General features: G+C 59.7%; 2 protein-coding genes across 4 annotated transcripts in view; both read left to right on the forward strand.

Annotated features, from left to right (window-relative positions):
* Positions 1-13,643, forward strand: part of TTLL4 (tubulin tyrosine ligase like 4) — a 24,098-nt gene extending 10,455 nt beyond the window's left edge. The window contains 13 exon segments of the mRNA XM_048079630.2: positions 774-850; positions 1,333-1,527; positions 1,611-1,693; positions 2,689-2,817; positions 3,463-3,585; positions 5,174-5,272; positions 5,821-5,955; positions 6,624-6,761; positions 8,653-8,755; positions 9,038-9,248; positions 11,309-11,379; positions 12,024-12,106; positions 12,742-13,643. Of these exon segments, the coding sequence (XP_047935587.2) occupies positions 774-850; positions 1,333-1,527; positions 1,611-1,693; positions 2,689-2,817; positions 3,463-3,585; positions 5,174-5,272; positions 5,821-5,955; positions 6,624-6,761; positions 8,653-8,755; positions 9,038-9,248; positions 11,309-11,379; positions 12,024-12,106; positions 12,742-12,883 (1,589 nt within the window). The 3' untranslated portion in view covers positions 12,884-13,643.
* A 1,216-nt stretch (positions 13,644-14,859) lies between these two features.
* Positions 14,860-19,305, forward strand: PRKAG3 (protein kinase AMP-activated non-catalytic subunit gamma 3). Of its 3 annotated transcripts, none has more exons than XM_066999467.1 (12): positions 14,860-15,004; positions 15,836-15,875; positions 15,991-16,241; positions 16,327-16,408; positions 16,489-16,547; positions 16,782-16,827; positions 16,936-16,990; positions 17,132-17,258; positions 17,415-17,583; positions 17,721-17,758; positions 17,950-18,096; positions 18,194-19,305. In XM_066999467.1, exons 1-12 carry the CDS (start codon positions 14,972-14,974, stop codon positions 18,308-18,310), a joined length of 1,164 nt encoding a protein of 387 aa, XP_066855568.1. In that variant the 5' UTR covers positions 14,860-14,971; the 3' UTR covers positions 18,311-19,305. The 3 variants fall into 3 exon arrangements, with proteins under 3 accessions (XP_066855568.1, XP_047935594.1, XP_066855569.1); XM_048079637.2 differs by having other exon boundaries at positions 14,888-15,004; positions 17,418-17,583; XM_066999468.1 differs by having other exon boundaries at positions 14,942-15,004; positions 16,003-16,241; positions 17,418-17,583.
* The last annotated feature ends 192 nt before the right edge of the window (positions 19,306-19,497 follow it).

The following is a 19,497-nucleotide window of genomic DNA, read 5'->3' on the forward strand; positions in this document are numbered from 1 at the left end:
AGCACGGGGACATACTCCTGTGTTGGCAGGAGCTGGGGCAGCGTGTGGGGCAGCAGAGCTGGGATCTGGCTTGTTTGAGCTGTGCCTCTAGATGGTGCTGCCACCCTAAGAAGGCTGGTGCTCTTCTGGTGCCAAGCCCAGCACCGCTGCCCCCCGTCCCCATGTGCTGAGGAAGACGATGGCCTTCTCTCTGACTTTAACTGGCGAGTTCTCTGGGCTGGGATCTTGGCCCTGAAGAGACGGGTAGGAGAGGGCTGAGGAAGCACTGAGCGCTCACAGCCTTCATCCATACCCTGCGGTGTGATCTGCTAAAAGTATTTACAGGACTCCTGCGTGTATCGGGAGACCTCTGCTCAGTTAATTTGAGGGATATAATGAGGCATGCTGGGCAGACCAAGACCTAACAAGTCTTGAAATCCTACGCATCCCTATGCAGAGCAGAGCTGATTAGCTAACTGCTTTATTTGCCTGCTGGAAAAAAAGGAAGGTAAGGATAAGATACTGGGGGTTCAAAGCTATTTCTTTGACCCCGTGTCTGCACAGACCCTTACAGCAGTCCTGTCTGTGGGGATACAACCCTCCTGGTTGACTGGATCCCGCTCACAGCCCTTGGTTGGGCAGCTTTGCCGTAACCACTGTGACTGCTTTGAGCTATTGCTGTGCATTATCCCTGGCATGTTTCTACCAGCCCAAGGAAATGGGGTGCTGTTGGGTTGAGGGGGTGTTGTGGGCGGCAGGGTGCTTGGTCATGGACTTTTCTGTTTTTCCTGCAGAGAGCAATGACTGGCTGGGCTGCTGGGGCCACCACATGAAATCCCCCAGCTTCAGAGCCATCCGGGAGCACCAGAAGGTAAGGGATGTTGTGGGCTGACCTCGTTCACGTAGGTGGAGAGCGTGCTGGGAGCAGTCTGGGAGTCCCCCCTTCGGGGCCAGGTGTTTGCTGTGCAAACTGTCCTTGCACTGTCCCTTTCCCTGTGTGGCAGCTGGTATTTCTATGCTGGGAGATGAGCCCAAGAGACAGGCTCAGATGGGAGCTGAGCGAACAACTCTGCTGGCTACCTACGGAGCAAGGCTGTAGCTAAGCTCTGTTCACGTGTGGGTTTGTCTAAACCCAGTTATTGTTGTTTAGAGTAATCTTTCCGCTGGCAGAACCGAGCCAGGACTGTTTGTCACTGCGAAGCTTCAAGAGCAGATGGGTCCTGCCTTGGTGCAGGGCTGCGGGGGGAGCAAGGAAGATGTGACCTTGCGCAGGGTTCAGAGAGGATGTATCCCCTGGCCAGGGAGCAGCATGGGGTGTTGGGGAGATCTCACGGGATCTGGGTTCCTTTCCAGCTAAACCACTTCCCTGGTTCGTTTCAAATTGGGAGAAAAGACCGTCTGTGGCGCAACCTGTTGAAGATGCAGACTCGCTGTGGAAAGAAAGAGTTTAACTTCTTCCCCCAGTCCTTCATCCTGCCCCAGGACATCAAATTACTCAGGAAAGCATGGGAGGAAGGAGCTAGCCAACAGAAATGGATTGTGAAACCAGTAAGGGCAAAGCTGCACTCGATTCCCTGTTCCTGTGTAGCTGCAGGGAGAACATCTGATCCCTTCTTGTTGATGTTTTGCAGCCAGCATCAGCAAGAGGCATTGGCATTCAGGTTATCCACAAATGGAGCCAGCTCCCCAAAAGGAGACCACTGCTGGTGCAGAGGTGAGTGAAGAAAAACAAGGTTGACAGGTTGACTTCCTGGCGTCTCATCCCTCAGGCCAGATCTGGGCAGATCTGGCCACTACCCAGCAGAGCAGAAGCGTCTGATTTGCATCTGGAAACTTCTCTGCTGCCTGGGCGTAATGCTGCTGCTGGAAGCCTGGCTTACAGGAGTGCTGCTATCCCTGCAGGAAGTTCTGCGGCCTTGGGTACAATCTAGATCTTAGTCTGGCTCCATGGGCGTTCTGGAGCTTCTGTCTGGCAGGTGAGCCAGCTTCAGCTCTGCTGGGATCCCACTCCCACTGCTTTGAACTCTGGGGTTTTGGTGTCTTTAGAGGCAAACGACCCTTATCCAGTGCTCACAAGCACCCTGGGAAGAGTTGGGAACTTCCAAAGATTTGTTCTTACCCAAGTTAGAATGGGGCAGTAAGAGCCTACGTGTATGTTAGACGTTGGTCAAAGGGTTGTCTTGAAATAAGAGAGGTTTTTCAGAATCTCTTTTTCCTTGTGCAGAAAAATGGAGTAGCTCATCTTGGTTTGTGTCTGCTTTCCGGGGAGGTTCTCGTGAGGGCAGGAATACTGTCTGGTGTTTGACAGACGGGGAACTGCTGTGTTGGCTTGTCCGCTTCCCATGCGAAGCGATAAGCTCTCTTATGGAAAATAATGAACTCTTGAGGTGGGGTGAATAATGAGATGATTTGGGTGAAAATTTCCAGCTGTTGAGCAAACCATCTGTGGCCCGCTGTACATCTTAAACGTTCCCAAATACTGTGACCTGTACTGTAGGTATGAAAAGCTGCTATGCCTTAGACCTGCGAAAAATCTCTTCAGAATGGGACTGAGCACGGGACTGTGATGCACTTAGATTGGAAGTGCTGTTTAGAAGGGCTTCAGCTGGTCTTCAGATTGATGTCTGTTTTTGCCAAGCCTTCTGGGGTGGGGGCAAGAGATGTTCTTGTACGTTGTAACTCTCTCCTGGCGCTCGCTTCCCTTTGCAGGTACCTGCACAAACCCTACCTCATTGGCGGGAGGAAGTTTGACCTGAGGATCTACGTTTATGTCACTTGCTACGATCCCCTCAGGGTCTACCTGTTCAAGGACGGACTGGTTCGCTTCGCTAGCTGCAAGTAGGTTGTGTGGCAGAGAGGCGACGGGGGTCTTCCTCAGCGCTGAGACCACGCGTGGCTGTGGCACCCGTTAGCTTGGGCAGGAGGCAGGTGTTCCACGTACAGTGGATGCTCAAAGCTGTAGCTTGCTTGTTTGCTGAAGAAGAGTCTGGAAACACACGGGGTCATTGCAGGTGGTAGTATTGAAAGGAAATTTGAGAGGATGCTTCATTCATCCTCCTTTCCCAAAGCAAGATCAGCTCAAGATAAACGTGCTGCCTGTGCTTCGAGTTGACATACCATAAATTAAGATGTCCCGTCCACTTTTGACTATATCGCACTGGGCTGCTGCAGTTCCATCACTGCTTTTGCTCAGCAGTGCTCTGGTCTTTTCTTTAGGACCTGTTGCACGGGTGGGATTGCATCCCTCGGCCCCAAGGCAGCCTGCTCTGTGCCTCGACCTTTGTCCTGTCAGCTCTGGGTCTGTGGGGATAGAGGTTGTGGAGGAGGCCTTGCTCCCGGCGCCCTGGGAGAAGACAGCAGCAGGGCTAGTGGGTGGCCAAGAGGAAAGGTGTCCGAGCTGAGAACAGAGCTGCTGCTTGCACCGTGGCCCTGAGGGCAACCAGTTCAAGCTCAGACTGCTTGTACTGCTATCATCTCCTCTAGGTACTCCTCCTCGATGAAGAGCCTCAGCAACAAGTTCGTGCACTTGACCAATTACAGCGTGAACAAGAAGAACACGGAGTATAAGTCCAATTCGGATGAGACTGCTTGTCAGGGACACAAATGGTAGGTGTTTGGGGGGGAGCTTTCAGGGCACAGTGGCAGCTCTTTCTTTTCCCTGTAAAGTCAGCCTTTTTCCGGTATTTGTACCCAAAACTGGAAGGTGCTTCCTGTATCTTCTTCTCCTGCTTGGAGAAGTGGGTTTCTCCTGGCCTGTGACTTATCCTGTCCACTGCTGCTTCAGCTGTGGTTGTTGCCTGTGCTGTTCCCTGCTTCAAGCTCTGCTCTCATCTGTGCTCATTCATCTTCTTGCCCTGGTGTAGGGTTGATGGGATGTGGTTAAGGCTGAGTCTGGTGGTTTTTTTTTTCCTGTTAGAAACTTGATAGGCAATTCTGACTTAGCTTAAATTAGCTAGGTGGGCTGGATGGGAGCTTCTGCCCATCGCACACTGAACTTCTCTGTGGAGCCAGGGAATGGAACAGGTTTGGTACAAAATGGGTAACGTGTGTGTGCTAATTGGTGTGAATAGGACGTGGTGCTAAGGAGCGGTGGTGCACTTCTACTCACTTCAGAGGAGGGCTGCAGCCTTGCAGGGAGGGAAACTCCTTGCAGGAGTTTCTGTTCCCTGCTGTCCCATGGGCGGACTGATCCAAGTGCTCAGGCAGTTGTCTCTGATTCCACAGTGGTGTTTAAAGTCTTTTAAAAATAGTGCAGGTTAGAGTTCTCGATTTGTGGGCCTGGGCTGGCGCAACTTAGTTCACTTCAAAGGGAAGCTGCAGGAGGTGCCTTGCTGTGATAGGATTGCTTTCTTAGACCCCGACCCGCTGCCCAGTGGTCTGTTCCTCCACAGGTACACCGGGAAGGGTCTGCTGTCCCCCCGCAGCTGGCATCCCGTGGGGGTGGGATCGCGTGGTTTTTTGGTACCGCCACGCAAATCAAAGCTGGCTGCTCCCACGTTAAAGATGAGAGTGGCTGTAATCAACTCCATCTTGAATGCAGGAAGCGTGACCTTTGGATTCCTGGCCATTAGCCACACGGTCTCATTTAAGTAACATCTGAGCATCCTTGGCTTGATGTCAGGGCAACTTGCAGCGCTTGGTGTGGTGTGGGAAACTCATAAAAAGCAGAGATACTCTCCCCCACCATCCTTTTCTCCACAATATAAAAATAAAAATAAATGAAATCTCTCCACCCCCAGAGCCTCAGCGAAATGACTCTAGCTAAAAGATTTACGGGGGTCCTGCTGGATTCCTGCTGAGCTGCTTTGCAGTGCTCCTGGAGAAGGCCTGCAGGAAGGGGAGGTTTGCTAAGGACACGGAGGGGGAGGGAAAAGAAGATCTGGGGCTGACGTACCTTGCTCATGTGCTAATTTGGGACTTATTACTCCAATGCTGGGACAAGTCTGTGACAGATTTATGGTTCTGGTAGCTTGGCCCTGCAAGATGAGGTGCCAGGCTGGGGAGGGCTGCAACCAGGAGTTGAGTGGTTTGAGGATGGCAGAGGGATGCCTGCGCTCAGGAAAGGTGGAGATTTGCCCCCTGGCTTGCTGCTAAGGAAGAGCTTTGTCAGAGCTCCCCATCGCTGTTTGCACTTCCCTAGCAGGGTTGGGCAGCAAGGGGCTACAAAACCATCTCTTTGCTTTCTGTCTCCCAGGGCGCTCAAAGCTCTCTGGAGTTACCTGACCCAGAAAGGAGTTAACAGCGAGGCCATCTGGGAGAAGATTAAGGACATCGTTATCAAAACCATCATTGCGTGAGTCGTGGCACCCCTTGCTCTGTTCCTCTCAGCTCCCTCTCAGCCTGGTCCTTTTGCTCTTAATCTAAATGCTGCCACCGCTGTCAGCTTCAGTATTTCTCTCCGGATCCTTCCTTTCGTCTTGTTACCTGTGTTCTTGCCGCAGTAGCTGCTAGGGGTGAGCAGACCTTCTGTCTCCTGGCCCTGCCTGCAGTGCAGGGGGAGTGACCAGGAGGGTGCAGCGTACCTGGCACTCTGCCCTGCTTGCCACCCGCTGCGCTACTTGCGCAGGATGCCTGAGAGTAAAAGTCCCTTGCCTTCAGAAGTGGGTCCTGTCTGACGAAGGCTGGGGTGGGGGCAGCTATGGGGGGGTGGGGAGGTTGCTCAGGATCTGATGCCGGATCCATACGCAGTGCAGCAGCAGCTTGCAGACCTGCATCAGTCTTTCAGCCCACCCGTTCCCGCAGCATGTGGCTGCGTGCGCTCTCAGAACCGGCAGTGTGCTGTGAACAGTCAGATCTCTGCCGCCTGCCTGTTGGAAATGAGCGTTTTAACTTGGCTTGCAGATCTGAGCCCTACGTGAACAGCCTGGTGAAGATGTACGTGCGGCGGCCGTATTGTTGCCATGAGCTCTTTGGGTTTGATATCATGCTGGATGAAAACCTCAAGCCCTGGATCTTAGAGGTCAACATTTCCCCAAGGTAAAGCAGTTGATCCGCCAGAGTCTGTCCCTGAGCCAGTGCAGGGTGGATGACAGCCTTTCTTTTATCACAAAGTGAATTTGGCTTGTGATGCCCCCTGCACCCTGTGCTGAAAGACAGTGGGCTTTGAAGCCACCCTCTCCCGATTGCAGGAATCCTTGCAATCCTCCTGCAAAGTCCTCCCTATTTACAAAAGCAGAATCCATCCTCAGCTCAGGAACCTTTGCTGGGCATGCTCCCGCTACAGCCAGGGAAGAATACATGAAAAAAGGAAGGCCAAAGGAGGATGCATCATGTGGGGAATGGGTGACGGCAGAGATTTCTTCTTGGCGTGGGCAGAAGTGATCGGTGGCTACGCTGCCTCACGCACCACTCCTGTCTTGCTTTTTCCCTGTCTGCACCTGGGCGTGCTGCTCAGGCAGGGCTGGGAGCTGGGAGCACCACCTCTCCTGCCTCTGAAAGTGGGTGGGCATGAGCTGGACACAGCTGGGATCCCAGGCAGGGCTCTGGGGTGGATTTGCCAGTTTCCAGCAGCCCTCTGGGAAGAGGGAGTGAAGTGAACCATTTGTGGTGGGGAGCCCCCATGAGGGAGGGCATGATGTCGGGGGACACGGGGCTCAGCACCTCTCTTCTAGCTCTCAGACTGCTGTGGTGCTTCCTTCCCGCAGCCTCCACTCCAACTCCCCTCTGGATGCAAGCATCAAGGGCCAGATGATCCGGGACCTGCTCAACCTCGCTGGCTTCGTTCTGCCCAGCACGGACAGCATAGCCTCAAGGCCGCAGACTGGAAGTGACTCCACGTGCAGGTCAGCCCCCTTTCTCTGTCAGGGCAGAAGGGCAAAGCAGGCTTTTCTCCCGGGGCAGTTCATCCGGGGGCTGTTTTCAGCCCAACAGATGCTGGTTTCTGTGCTGTTAAGAGCCTGTGCCTGCTGGTTCTTCAGCTGTGGGTCTGAGGGACTTGCATCATCACATGGGTATCTGGTTCCTGCAGTCTCTTCGAGGCAGAAGGATTTATGCCTGATCTGCAAGTCCATAGTTGGAAGTGAGGCCAGGCCAGGGTAATTCGTGCTTGCTCTGCAGTTAGTCAAGTCTTCCTTCCCCCTGCCAGAACTAACGCGACGCTGAGCCACACCGCCTCTCCATCTGCTTGGAGGGCTGGCTGGCTGTGTTGGGGCTGGATCCACTTACCCCATCCCCCAGAGCTGACATGCTGCCGCCTTGAGCAAGAGGAGCACCTGTTATTTTGCAAAGGCTGGAGCAGTTTGTTCCTTAGGCAGAATTACAGGTGTCAGAGGATGTAGAACATGCTTGTGGGTGTGCAGTTTTGTCTTGCAATAAAAGTGACTTTTTTTTTTGCTTTTTTCTTTTTTTTTTTTTTTTGTGTAAGGCTTATTCCTGGGCATGTGCCCACCCAAGCCCCTTTTCCTTTTGTGTTTTACCACGGTTTGGGCTTTTACTGGTTTCGGACCTGACGAGGGGTGGGGAGGACCAGTCCCGTTCCCTGCAGTAGCAGAGAGGCTGCTGGCCCTACGTCACTGAAGGGGCAGCCTGCTGGGGTGAGCACCCGCACGTGGTGATGTGCAGACACGGAGGAAGATGGGACTCTCGCCTCCTGCCTGCTGTGTGCCGTGAGCTAAGGGAGAAGCTTGGAGCGCGGGCCCATTCCAGCCCAGGGAGCTCTCGCCAGCTCGTGTGCGGCGCTTTGATCACACGCTCATTTGCGGCTTGCGACGGAGGTGCTGAAGGGCAGGTGTCCTTGGAGGGACCTGCAGGGGATTAACCAGATCCTTAACATGGTTCAGATGATGCATTACCAGAGTTCCTGCATCCAGAGTCAAGCTTGCTTAACTGTATCTCCTGCCCTGGGAAGGATACGAAGGGTTTTTTTTTCTTTTGCATACGGGCATAATTCCAGTAGATTTGAATGTTCCCAAGAACCGTGCAGTGCAGCCTCGGGGCTCTGCTCTTCCTGTTTGGATCTGTGCGCTTCTAATTATTTTTGTGGCAGCAGAACAAATTAGCTGTGTTGATATAAGTGTTAAAAGGTGTTGGACAAGTATCTCCTAGACTCTGGCATCCCCAAACGGTTCATTTGGGTGCTTAGAATAGTTTAGATGGTTGCTGGTCAGATCATACAAAAGGCCAGGATTTCCCATGGCATGTGGAGCTGTAGCTGAAATCAAGGCTTGGGAATTCTTGGGCGTTGCGTGAGGAAGCCTTTGATCCAACGGTGCTCTCCTGCCTTGTACAGTACCAGTGCTGGGTACCAGCACGCCCAGGTCTGTTGTAGGAGTTAGGGAACTGCATCCCAGGTGGGGTGTAAATCTGTGATCCCTCCAGGCTTCGTGTGCTCTGAATCAGGTCATGCTGTGTCTTTGGTCCTCTTGCATCCTGTGTGGGTATGAGGTGGTTGTTAATGTTTCAGATGAGGGCATGCTACAGTGGCTCGGTGAGGAGCTGGCAGGATCCTCCTTGTTGCCCAGCCCACATCCTGCCTGGGTCCTGTGCTGATGCACAAGGCTGCGGGTGCATCACTGTTCTCAGAACTAGTGAAATCCTTGGAGAAAACGTTCTCTCCTCCACGGCATCTTCCCAAGGGTGTCATGATCACACTGAAGTTGCTGGGAGCAGCCCTGCCACAGCAGTACTTTGCTTTGCTTTAATGTTCTACCACCTTTTTTTTTTTTGTGTCCTCAGTCTGGGCAGTGCATTCAAGGAGAAGCCCAGGCCAGCCTCTGAGCATTTCACAGCAGAGAAGGTGAAGAAGGCCTATTACTTGATGCAGAAGGTGCCTGACCAGGTATGACACCACCTCCTCTGCTACTTGCAGTGCCAGAGTACTGCCAAGCCACTTTTCCAAACGATCCCACATGTCCATCCCATGCTCTTTTTCTGATTGTGCCCCTCTGGGTGCAATCTCGACGAGAGAGCTGATCAGAAATAAGTCAGGTTTGCTTAAACTACTGCTGCACAGGCACATGTTTACCTCTGCCTGGAAGGGTTTGGGGAGTAGGGAGGTGGGAAAGGGGACTGACAAAACGTAGTGCACTTCTCCCTGACCCTGGGCTGCTCTTGTCTGCAGGATTTTTATTCTTCTGTCTTGGACGTCTTGACCCCAGATGATGTTCGCATCCTCGTGGAGACAGAGGACGAGTATTCCCGGCGCGGGCAGTTTGAGCGGGTGTTCCCCACCCACATCTCCATGCGGTATCTGCGCTTCTTCGAGCAGCCTCGTTACTTCAACATCCTGGTGACCCAGTGGGAGCTCAAATACTACTTGAATAAACACAAAGGTAACTGCCGTCCGAGAGCCTGGCGTGGTTACCTGAGTCAGGCAGGCTCCTGCCTGCGGTCGTGGGAGACTTCTGAACTATGCGTTTTGAGAGGGAGCTGCCTGCCTCCACACTAACCTAGGAAATATGTTCCCCTCCCAGGCTGCTTCACATGCCAGGAAAAGCTTACTCTGAGTTGATCACAGATGTTGGTTGTGCTGGTAAACTCAGCACCAGCACTTCTAGGGGCCTTAGGGTTTCCTAGTATCCAACCGAAGCAGGCTGGATTCTGCCGTCAGCCTGTAACTCTGGCCTCTTGGTGCACAACTCTGCCTTCTTTTGAGGGAGAAACAGGTGGAGTTGCTGGGGTTTGTTCCTTACCGGTGATCTGCGAAGTGAAGGGAAAATTGGGCCTGTTCCCTGGTCTTCTGCTGCTTTCTAATCAATGAAGAAGTGTCTGCCTGCATGCAGGAGAAAGGGGTGTTTTTCCTAAACCCTAGAAATCTAGCTGTCATTTCCATCTTTCCAGGACAGCTCTGTATTTTATCAAAAACTGGCCTTTAGTGAGGCTTGCTGGCCCGACCAATTCTTTCTCACCCAGGACAGTGGGAGAGGCTGTTTAGGAGAGAAAACTAGCAGAGGTCCAGTGTGAGGGGCTGGAGAATGCAAAAGGAGTGAGCCTGTGGCTCAGGGCTCTCCATCTAGCTCCTGACTTCGCTGGAGATGTTTCTGAAGGAGCCATCCTTCCACTGAAACAGCTGTGTGTGTGCTCCTGGAGTGGCTGTAACACAGAGGAAAGCAAAAAAAAAAAAAAAAAAAAAAGCTTTTGTCACTCTTCACTGCTGTTTAAGCAAATATCAAAGGGGTCAGCGACTGTCCTTCACGGAGAGATGACAACCTCGCAGCCCTCTCCAGCTGTGCTGTCAGCATGTGTCATTCTTTGCCTCGCTAATGCCTTTTCTGGATGCTCTTCCGTCAGTTGGAGGAAAGATCCTGTCGTCATCCTCACTGAAGTGCTGCCCTGAACTTTGCTGCTCAGGCTGGGTCCCGGTTCAGTGCTCCAGCATCCCCTTGGCAGCCCGGCAAGCAGATTTGCTCTACCCCATTGCTGACCTTCACCCGAGTAAAACCCAATCTCCCTGTGCCCCCGTTCCCAGTGACATATGTTCCGTGCTGTCCTCATCTCTCCCTGGCCAGCAAGGTGCAGAGCCCTGCCTGGTGCACAGAGCTGGGGCAGGGCTGTCCAGCCTCACTGCTGCCCTCAGCCCCCAACGTGTTTTTTTGTTTTTTTGTTTTTTTTTTTACCCCCTAAGATCCTGGGGCTTGCTGAAAGGTCACCGAGGAGCACCGTTTGGGCAGCAAGGATTCCTCCTATAGCCAGGGCTGGTATCGTATAGCAAGCCGCAGTAACCCCAGCTGGGGCAGCGTCAAGTTCCTGGCCACTGGTGTGCAGGTTCTTAACTCTCACGGCACCTCAGCCTTGGCATCTGCCGGGGATGGAGCCCAGGTCTTGGCCCACGCTGAGCTGTGCGTGTGCTGGCCTGGCCTGGGTGTCTCCAGGCAGGTAGGAGATGATGCACCGAGCTGCTGCGGCTGGCCGGCGCTGTGCGGGGAGGAGGCTGCCTGAGCTGCTGTCCCCCGGGAAAGGGGCCGGTGACCGCGGAGCTGCTCTACATTTGCACTGGAGGAACTTTCACCAGCGCAGCCCAAATCAGGCGCTGCCGTTGGCAGGCACCAGGCTCGGGGGACAGCCAGTCTGGTCCAAATCAGCAAATCCCGCGTTGCCCCAGTTTCCCTGCGTGGCTGAGCCTGCTGCTCGGTGCGCCTGGCTCCCCGGCAGTAAGGCAGGCCCTGCGGCAGCCCACGTGCTGGCGCCCGGCGGTGTTTGCTCGTACAAAGGGTGAACGCCCTGGGTTTACCCTGTGGCTGCTGGGGCTGAGGCACGTGTTCATGCAGTTACTGCGTGCCGTTGGGCCGTGTGGTCAGTTCACGCTCCGCAGCATATTTGTGCGCCCCAAGCTGGGGGAGACTTAGCTGTCTGCCGCTCATTCTTGCTTCTTGTCTGTTCTGTCGCTGCCCAGGTCTGGAGCTGCTCAAGAACTGGTGTGTCAAAGGGTACCACACCGGGGCGGGGACGGATCTGGCCCAGACGGTGAGTATGGCTACGGGTCACCTAGGGAGAGGTTGTTCTTTGCTCCAAAGCATGTGAAGAGGGGCACAGAGATCCCACAAATCTGCGGTTGTCTGGTTCAGAAGCACTTCCTGCGCGTTCCGCTCCTGCCCTGCCTGTTTGCACTGTTCTTCCCTCTCTGCCGAGGCCTCCAGCAGTCTGGAAAAACCCACACTCCTCCATCCTTCACTAACGTGAAGTCCATGCAGTAAATCAGATCTGCAAGTACTTTGAATCTGAGCCTCCTGGATGCATCGGGCACAGCCTTACAAATTTAGCATCCTGCCTGCCCTTTATTCCCCTTGGTGAGGGAACAATCTCCGTCTGTCACTCCTGTGCCTTAGAGCAGGCTGATCTAGCGAAGAAACCCACTCTTCTGACCTCAAGATGCTCTGCTCCCACTTACAGCAGAGGGATTCATTAAGCAGAGAGCAAAGACTGCTCTGTTTGCTATTCTGGGAACAGTCTGGTGGCAGTGACGATGCACAGCGGTGTAAGGCAGTTTAAGCTGAAGCACGGCAGGGCAGCCTACCGCAGATCCCAGCCTGTTCTCTGGGCACAGCGGGCTGAGGGGGATTTTGCCGTGGCTCGAATGGCCATTTGCTTGTCTTTCTCTCCTCCTGCAGTGGTCCTTACCGAGGTCCTTCCTCCTCCAGAAAAGCAGCGGTCAGTCAAATGGCTTCAGCAAACTGGAACTGGGTGGACTGGGGTGAGTTTGCACGGGCCGTGCTGTTCACAGCGTGGCTTTGGGATGGGCGCCCTGCGAGAGGACTGGCAACAGGGAGGCCAGCTTTGTTTGGGGGGAGAGGAAGAAGGTTTGCAGGGTCTGAAGCCAGCATCTGATTTCCGGAGAGCCAACTGGTAGGGCTGGCATGGTGTCGACAAGACCGAGCCTGTCTCTTTGGCACCGTATGCCCAGTGCAGCCGGTGCGAGGCCCCAGAACAGCCGGGCTGTGTGAGATGTTTGGGGAGTGGCTCCCACGGTCAGGACGTGCTGGCAAGGTGATCCCCGCGGGGCCCTGCTCCACCTCGGTGGTGAGCAGGGGCTGTGCCCCAGCATGGGGCTGTGAGGGTACAGCAAGGTCTGCGGGGCTGCCCCAGGCTGCTGGCTTCCCTGAGGAAGCCAAATGGGTGCCGCTGGCTGTGGCAGCCTTCCGCAGAGAGGTACAGGGCTGGAGTTCAGCTGGGTGAGCCAAGCAGGGTGCAGGCATGCCTCTGGTGCTGAGGGAAAAGGGATCTGGAGCCCAGGCCAGGGTGCAGCTGGGTTTACGTGCAGCCGGGAAGACCAACCTCTGCCCCTGACATCCCGTCCCTGTCTTGGACGGGGTCTCCTTTCTCCTGCAGCAAGCTCCTGCCTCCAGCCGACGAGGACCTCACGAGATGCCTGGAGCCCAGCCCCGCGCCGAGCTTACCTCTCACCAAGCACGCTGCTGGAGCCGACCAGAAGCCGGCCGGCTGCCTCTCAGACGCTGCCCTGGTGCTGTGAGCGGGCAGCTGCTGTCCCTCCCTGGGGACACCTCAACCTACCTCAAAGGAAGAGACAGGAGCTGGCTCCGGAGGGCGAGGACTGCGGAGCCCCCCTGCGCTGCGCACTTGCCTGCGGGCTGTTTTTAGGGAGGGATGTTTTACTGGGGAGAGCTGTGTGACTTCCTTTTTTAAAACAAAGGGCAGGAGCTGGCGAAGTTGGGCTTGTGGCTGGATGTTCAAGCCCGGACGGGGGGGCGGTTTCTTTGCTGCACGGGAGCTGCGAGCCAGTTTGGAGTCAGCCTGGCCTTCCCTTCCCCGACCAGCATGGGCTGAGCCTGTGCTTGCCTGTGTCGCCCTGCACTGACCCCGAGCCCCGGGGAGCCCCAGGGACCCGAGCCTGCTCCCCCCCACTGCAGGCCAGAGCGGGGAGAGCCTGGTACCCCTGGAGAGAAGTCCTTGGCCACCGCACTGCTCCTCTGGGAGGAGCAAGGCTTGGCCCTCCTAGCCCATATGTATTACCCTTTCTGAATGCCCGTGCCACCCTCCTGCCCTTTGCCAGCCGCGGGTGGTGGGCAGAAGCTGGGCCTTTTGCCCCCCCGCCTGGCTCCCGGCGGTGCGAGGGCAGCGGTGGTGCTGGGGGGAGCGTCCCCTCCGTGCTGTCCCTCCTCCGGGGGCACCTGCAGCGCGTGCGTGGGGGCTGCAGGCAGGTGCCGTTCTCCTGGGCGCTGCTCTATTTTCCCTTCGTTTTTTAAGGATTTCCATTAAAGTTTAGCACTCGGCTGCTCTCGTGGCCTCTCTCTGTCTCCAGCCGCTGTGTCCCCACGCCTGGCAGCCCCCTCGGTGCAGGGGGACGCGGGGTGCCTGCTCGGCCCCTGCCCTGGGGCTCGCAGAAATCCCTTCCCTTCCTTCCCCTCTCCCCGCAGCCCCCCGTGCCCGTGGCTGGGCCCTGTTTTCTGGTCTCCTTGGTGACAATCTCATCGCTCCTCGGCTTCTCTCCAGCACCTGAAAATAGCCGCCGAAAGTGGAGATGCCTGCTGCCAGCACCGCCACAGCGGCCAGCCTGGAGCCAGGCTGCCCGGCTCGGGGGCCGGGCGCTTACAGCTGCGTGCCGGTGCCCTGCGGGAGTGTGGCGGCTGGGGGGGGGCCTTGGGGCACCCCGGCACTGCTGGCGTGTGCCCAGCCCCCTGCCTCATCCCTCCTCTTCCTCCCTGCCTTTGGGCACCGTCTTCGCTGTAGCGCTCCGGGAGCAAGGAGCTTTGCTCCTTGCGCCCCTTACGGGGTGCACGGGGGTGCTCGCAGCTGGCCCCTGCATCCTGCGGGTATTTTGGGAAGCTGTCGGCCGTGATTTAAAACCCTCCGCCTGGCCCTGCCTGGCAGCATCTCCCGCACCCTGGGCCCTGATCTGGGGGGGGGCCCGCGGCCACGCTCCCCACCGTGGCTGGGCTCCAGCCGTCCCACGGGGGGCACGGAGCCGCTGCGTCCCCCACGGCCAGCCCCGGGCCCTCTCGCCCACGGCAGCCCTGGGCTGGCCCGGCAGCAGGCCAGGCGTTACTTGAACCTTCCTGAAATAGAAATGGAGCTGGGAGCGAGCGTGGGGCGGGAGGGGGTGGCCCAGCGGGGCGAGGAAAGAGTTTCTGGGGCAGGCACGGCTCGGGGACGCGAGGCCAGGGGCCGCGCTGCTGCGCCGTGGGGACAAAGCGCCCAGCCAAGCTGTCCCCGCGTCCCCAGGGGTGCTGGCTGCCACCAGGGCCACCCCTCCTCCAGCATCCCCAGGGATATGGGGTGCCTAAACCCCCTGCTCCTCCTGCCTCATCCTGGGGGGGGGTGAGCCCTCTGGGGTGCAAGGAGGTGGCGGGGGCGGGGGGCGGCTTTATCACCCTGTCCCCGCGTCCCTCAGCCCTCCCCTCGCCTCCCCGGGGCCAGCGCTGTCCCCGGGGCCTCGGCCCCCAGCAGGTGCCGTGGGCTGGGGGTGACGGGGTGGCGCTGCCCGGCGGCGGTGGCGGCCCCCCCGGCGGCGGGGGCATGGCTGGCATTGCTCAGTGACACCCTATCTGCCAGGGCCCGGCCAGCCGCGGGCCCAGAATAGCAGCGCTGCCCCGCAGTCAGCATGGAGCAACTCCCCGGCCCCGCTGCTCCCCAGGTACCCCCGGGACGGGCGGGGGGCACGGCCGGCGAGACGCCGCGTGGGGACCGGCCACCGCGGGTGGGGGGCACGGGGGGCTGGGGGGGTGCTGCTGGCACCTTCCCACGGCCCGGCAGGCGTGGGGACGAGGGCACGGAGCACGGCACGAGCCGCCTGCCTGCCCCGGTGCCGCCAGCCCCTGGGGGACCGGTTGGGGTGGGGGGCGTTTGTGTAGGGTCGCCTCCCTGCCGGGGTTAGCTCTGGCCTCCCTAGGGAGCAGCCCACGCAGCTTTGTTATGGTAGGGTGGCATGTAAACATTGGCTCTGCCCGTGGTGCGTGCTGCTTTGTTACGGTAGGGTCTCCCCGGGGGGACCGGTGGGGACTGGGGGGGGCCAGCCGGCCGGTCCTGCTCGCCCCCCTCCCACCTGGGGTTCCCACTTTGTTATTGTAGGGTCTCCCGGCGCGGAGACCCTTCGATACCTACAGAGCCACGCCGCAGGTGGGGCTGGCCGGGCTCCCAGCATCGGAGGAAGCCGGAGCAGGATTTACACCTTGGGGGCCGGGGGAGGGAGAGGAAGGGCGCGGGGCTCGCCTGGGCTGCCGCGGCAAAGGGAGCACCCGCGTGGCCCCGCATCCCCTGCCCACCCCGGGGACCCCCGCTGCCCCCCCAGAGGGGGGGGACGAGCCCCTGTCCCTCGGGGCTGTGGTGGCAGGGGGGCTCCCCACCCGCACCCTGGGCTGGGGGAGCCGCGGCAGCGAGGTGGGTGCAGGAAGCCCCCCTCGGTTTTGGGGGGCGAGGCTGGGCTGGGTGCTGCTGACCCCCCCCGATCTCTCTGTGACCCCCTCAGATGGCGCTGCTGGATGCCGCCGCCCGTCCCGAGGACGAAGGTGGGTAGCGGGGGGGGGGGGGGTCTGATGGCCCCAGGGGATCGCTGCCTCCTCCCGCGGCATCCCCCCGTGTGGGGGCACCGGGACCTGGCAGCGGGGCTCACGGCCGGGGCAGGTTTGCCCGCAGGGTTCCCGGAGGCGCCGTGCCCCAGGGAGGAGGAGGAAGAGGAGGAGGAGGAGGACAGGCGGCGGAGGAGCCCCAGGCCCGTCACCTTCACGCTGGGCCCCGAGGTGCTGGGGCTGGGCCCCGAGGGGGATTTCCAGACCCCCGACGCCGAGGTCTACATGCACTTCTTGAGGAGCCACTGCTGCTACGACGCCGTCCCCACCAGCTGCAAGCTCGTCGTCTTCGACACCAGCCTGGAGGTGAGGCCGCGGGGGACAGCCCGGGGGGGGTGTGGGGGGGGGGCTCAGGGACCCCCTGACCCCCCCCTCCCCGCTCTGCTGCCAGATCAAGAAGGCTTTTGTGGCGCTGGTGGCCAACGGGGTGCGCGCCGCCCCGCTGTGGGACAGCAAGGCGCAGAGTTTCGTGGGTGAGTGCCGGGAGCCCCGGGGCGGCGCTGGCCCCGCTGCGGGGTGCGGGCAGCACGGCCAGCCCCCCGTGTCTCCGCAGGGATGCTCACCATCACCGACTTCATCAACATCCTCCACCGCTACTACCGCTCGCCCCTGGTGAGTTGCCGGGGTGGGCACGGGGCCGGGCAGGGGGTGGCCCCTGCTTCTCCCGGTCCCCTGCTCCGTGGGCAGACCACGAGCTGCTCTGGAGCACCCGAGGGATTGGCGTCGCTTTGGGGCACCAAAAGGGTCCCCACGATGTGACCCCGTGGGGAGGGGTGCTGGGGAAAGGGGCAGCCCCCTCGATCCCTTGCTGGGCGCCCCCTGACCAGGGCTTCTCCCTGCCCTCAGGTTCAGATCTACGAGGTGGAGGAGCACAAGATTGAGACGTGGAGAGGTAAAAGTGAGGGGGGGTGACGGGGGTGTCCGGGCTGGGGGCAACGTGCCCGGCATGGACGTGGCACCAGGAGTGTGGGGCCCCTCTCCCACCGCTCTCCCTTCGCAGAGGTGTACCTGCAGGGCTCCTTCAAGCCGCTGGTCTACATCTCACCGAGCAATAGGTGAGCTCCTGCCTGCGGGGGAGAGCTGGTGGGACGCCCACCCGGCTGCCCTTGCTGCAGAGGTGCCCCCCCATGGGGTGTGCCCGGGGTGCTGGAGGGCTTCCAGGCACAGCCATGTCCCCCCCGCGCCGTCCCCTACAGCCTCTTCGACGCCGTCTACTCCCTGATCAAGCACAAGATCCACCGCCTGCCCGTCATCGAGCCCACCTCGGGCAACGTCCTGCACATCCTGACGCACAAACGCATCCTCAAGTTCCTCCACATCTTCGTGAGTGCAGGGGGGCAGCGGGCACGGGGGGCGCACGGAGTGGGGGTCGGGTGCAGGGTGCGCGCTGCTCGCTGGGGTCGCACAGTGTGCGCACACGTGGGGTGCCGTGTGTGTGTGTGTGTACACACTTGTGTGTGTGCGTGCACTGCCCCAAAGCAGGGCTCCACCATCCCCAAGCCGCGCTTCCTGAAGAAAACGGTGCAGGAGCTGTGCATCGGCACCTTCCGCGACGTGGCCGTGGTGCCCGAGACCGCCCCCATCTACACGGCGCTGGAGATCTTCGTGGACCGCCGCGTCTCCGCGCTGCCCGTCATCAACGACGCCGGTACGCGGGGCCGAGGGGCCCAGCAGAGCCCCCTGTTCCCCCTCTGCGGTGCCTCCTGCCCCGTTCCCAGCCCCGAAACCCCTCCTGCCATCCCTGCGCCCCCTCCTCCTGAGCCCCCGCGCTCTGTCTCCTTGCAGGGCAGGTGGTTGGGCTCTACTCCAGGTTCGATGTCATTGTGAGTACCGGGCGCGCTTGCACGGCCGTGCGCCAGCGTGGTGGCACGAGCCTGCACGTGGGGGAAGGTGGGGACGTGTCCGATCCGGGCTGTCGGGGCACTCACACCCCGGCACGTGCCCCGGCACCCGTCCCACGTGCGGTGCCGCGCGTGCTGGCACCCTGTGCACCCGGGCACCGCCTCTCCCGCAGCACCTGGCGGCCCAGAAGACCTACAACAACCTGGACATCAGCGTGCGCGAGGCGCTGCGGCAGCGCACCGTGTGCCTGGAGGGGGTCCTCACCTGCTACCCCCACGAGACCATGGAGGACATCATTGACCGCATCGCCAAGGAGCAGGTAGGTGAGCGGTCGGGCAGCGCCCCTCCCGCCCGCCAGCACCAGCCCTGCCTTCTGCCGCCTCCCCCCCACCGTGACACTTTGCCCGTGCCCGCAGGTCCATCGCCTGGTTCTGGTGGACGAGAACCAGTACCCGCGGGGCATCGTCTCCCTCTCCGACATCCTCCAGGCCCTCGTGCTCACTCCCGCAGGTATCGATGCTCTTAACTCTTAGCCCACGACGCTCCGGCTTTCTCCATTCGCACCCTCCATTTCTCTCCACTTCAGGTAGGCGCTGCCCCCCCCCCAACCGCTGGGTCCCCGTCACCGCACACACCCCAGTGTGGCACTTTTTGGGTGGGGAATGGGCTCGGGACCCCCCCACACCCGGTCCCCAGCAGTGCCCAGTTGCTCCATGCAGACAGGGACTGGGCTGTACTAAACACACCAGGCTTGGGACCTCCACAGCACGGTGCCTTCACCATGCCCTTGCAAGTCTCCGCTGTCCTCTGCGCTGTCCCCATGCCCTCTGTGCTGTCTCCATGTCCCCTGTGCCGTCCCCACGCCCTGTGGCCACCAGGGCAGGAGGCAGTGCTGTGCCACAGGGTGCCCAGCCCTGCGCCGGTGCCCGCCGGGGGTTACGGCCTCGTGCGCTCTCTTGCCCCGCAGGCATCGACTGAAGACACCGGGGAAGTGCCGCCGCCGTCTCGTCCGACTCGGGGCCTCTTGCTTGGCCCGGCCCAGGCACTGGCGGGGCCGTGGAAGGAGGCTCAGGCCCCGGGGGCTCTCCGTACGGGGGGGCTGCCCACCCACCCCGCTCCTGGGACTCGTCTTGAGCCTGGGGCCAGCTCCCTCCAGCCTTGGGGAGGACCAAGGGCGAGCACGTGGGGATGCCTGACGGGCACCGTGCCGTGAAGGGCTGCGCAGCCGGGCCCTCCTGGCCCCCCCCCGTCCCACCCCGTCCCAAACTGCTGCCGGACCCGAGTGCTTCAGCCCCCGGTGAGCTGGGTCCCGCCGGCTGCGGCGGCACCGGTGCGCAGGAGGGGCACGGTGGCGTGGCTCAGCTGCACACACAGCCTTGTTTATTGTAGGGTCTCCTAGGGCTGGAGCGCCCCGGCAGCGGTGCTTGCAAGGGGACCTTGCACACTTTTTTTTTTGGGGGGGGGTGGGGGGTATTTATTTATGTGCCGGTCTGTTCAGCTTTGTTGGAATAAAGCTGCCCGCCCCAGGCACCGCGTCCTCACCTTCCTGGGCGCACAGCCTGGCACGGCTCCTCCGGGCTGGGGAGGGGGTGCCGGGCGCTGGGGTGCCCATCTGGGGGCGGCCACGGGCGGCACCTCTGCCCACGTGGGGACAGCCAGCAGGACACCCTGGGGCACGCAGCTTGGTGGCTCCACCACGGCTGGGGTGGCCCCTGGGGAC

This window comes from Anser cygnoides, chromosome 6 (assembly GCF_040182565.1).
Source record: "Anser cygnoides isolate HZ-2024a breed goose chromosome 6, Taihu_goose_T2T_genome, whole genome shotgun sequence".
Classification (NCBI taxonomy): Eukaryota; Metazoa; Chordata; class Aves; order Anseriformes; family Anatidae; genus Anser; species Anser cygnoides.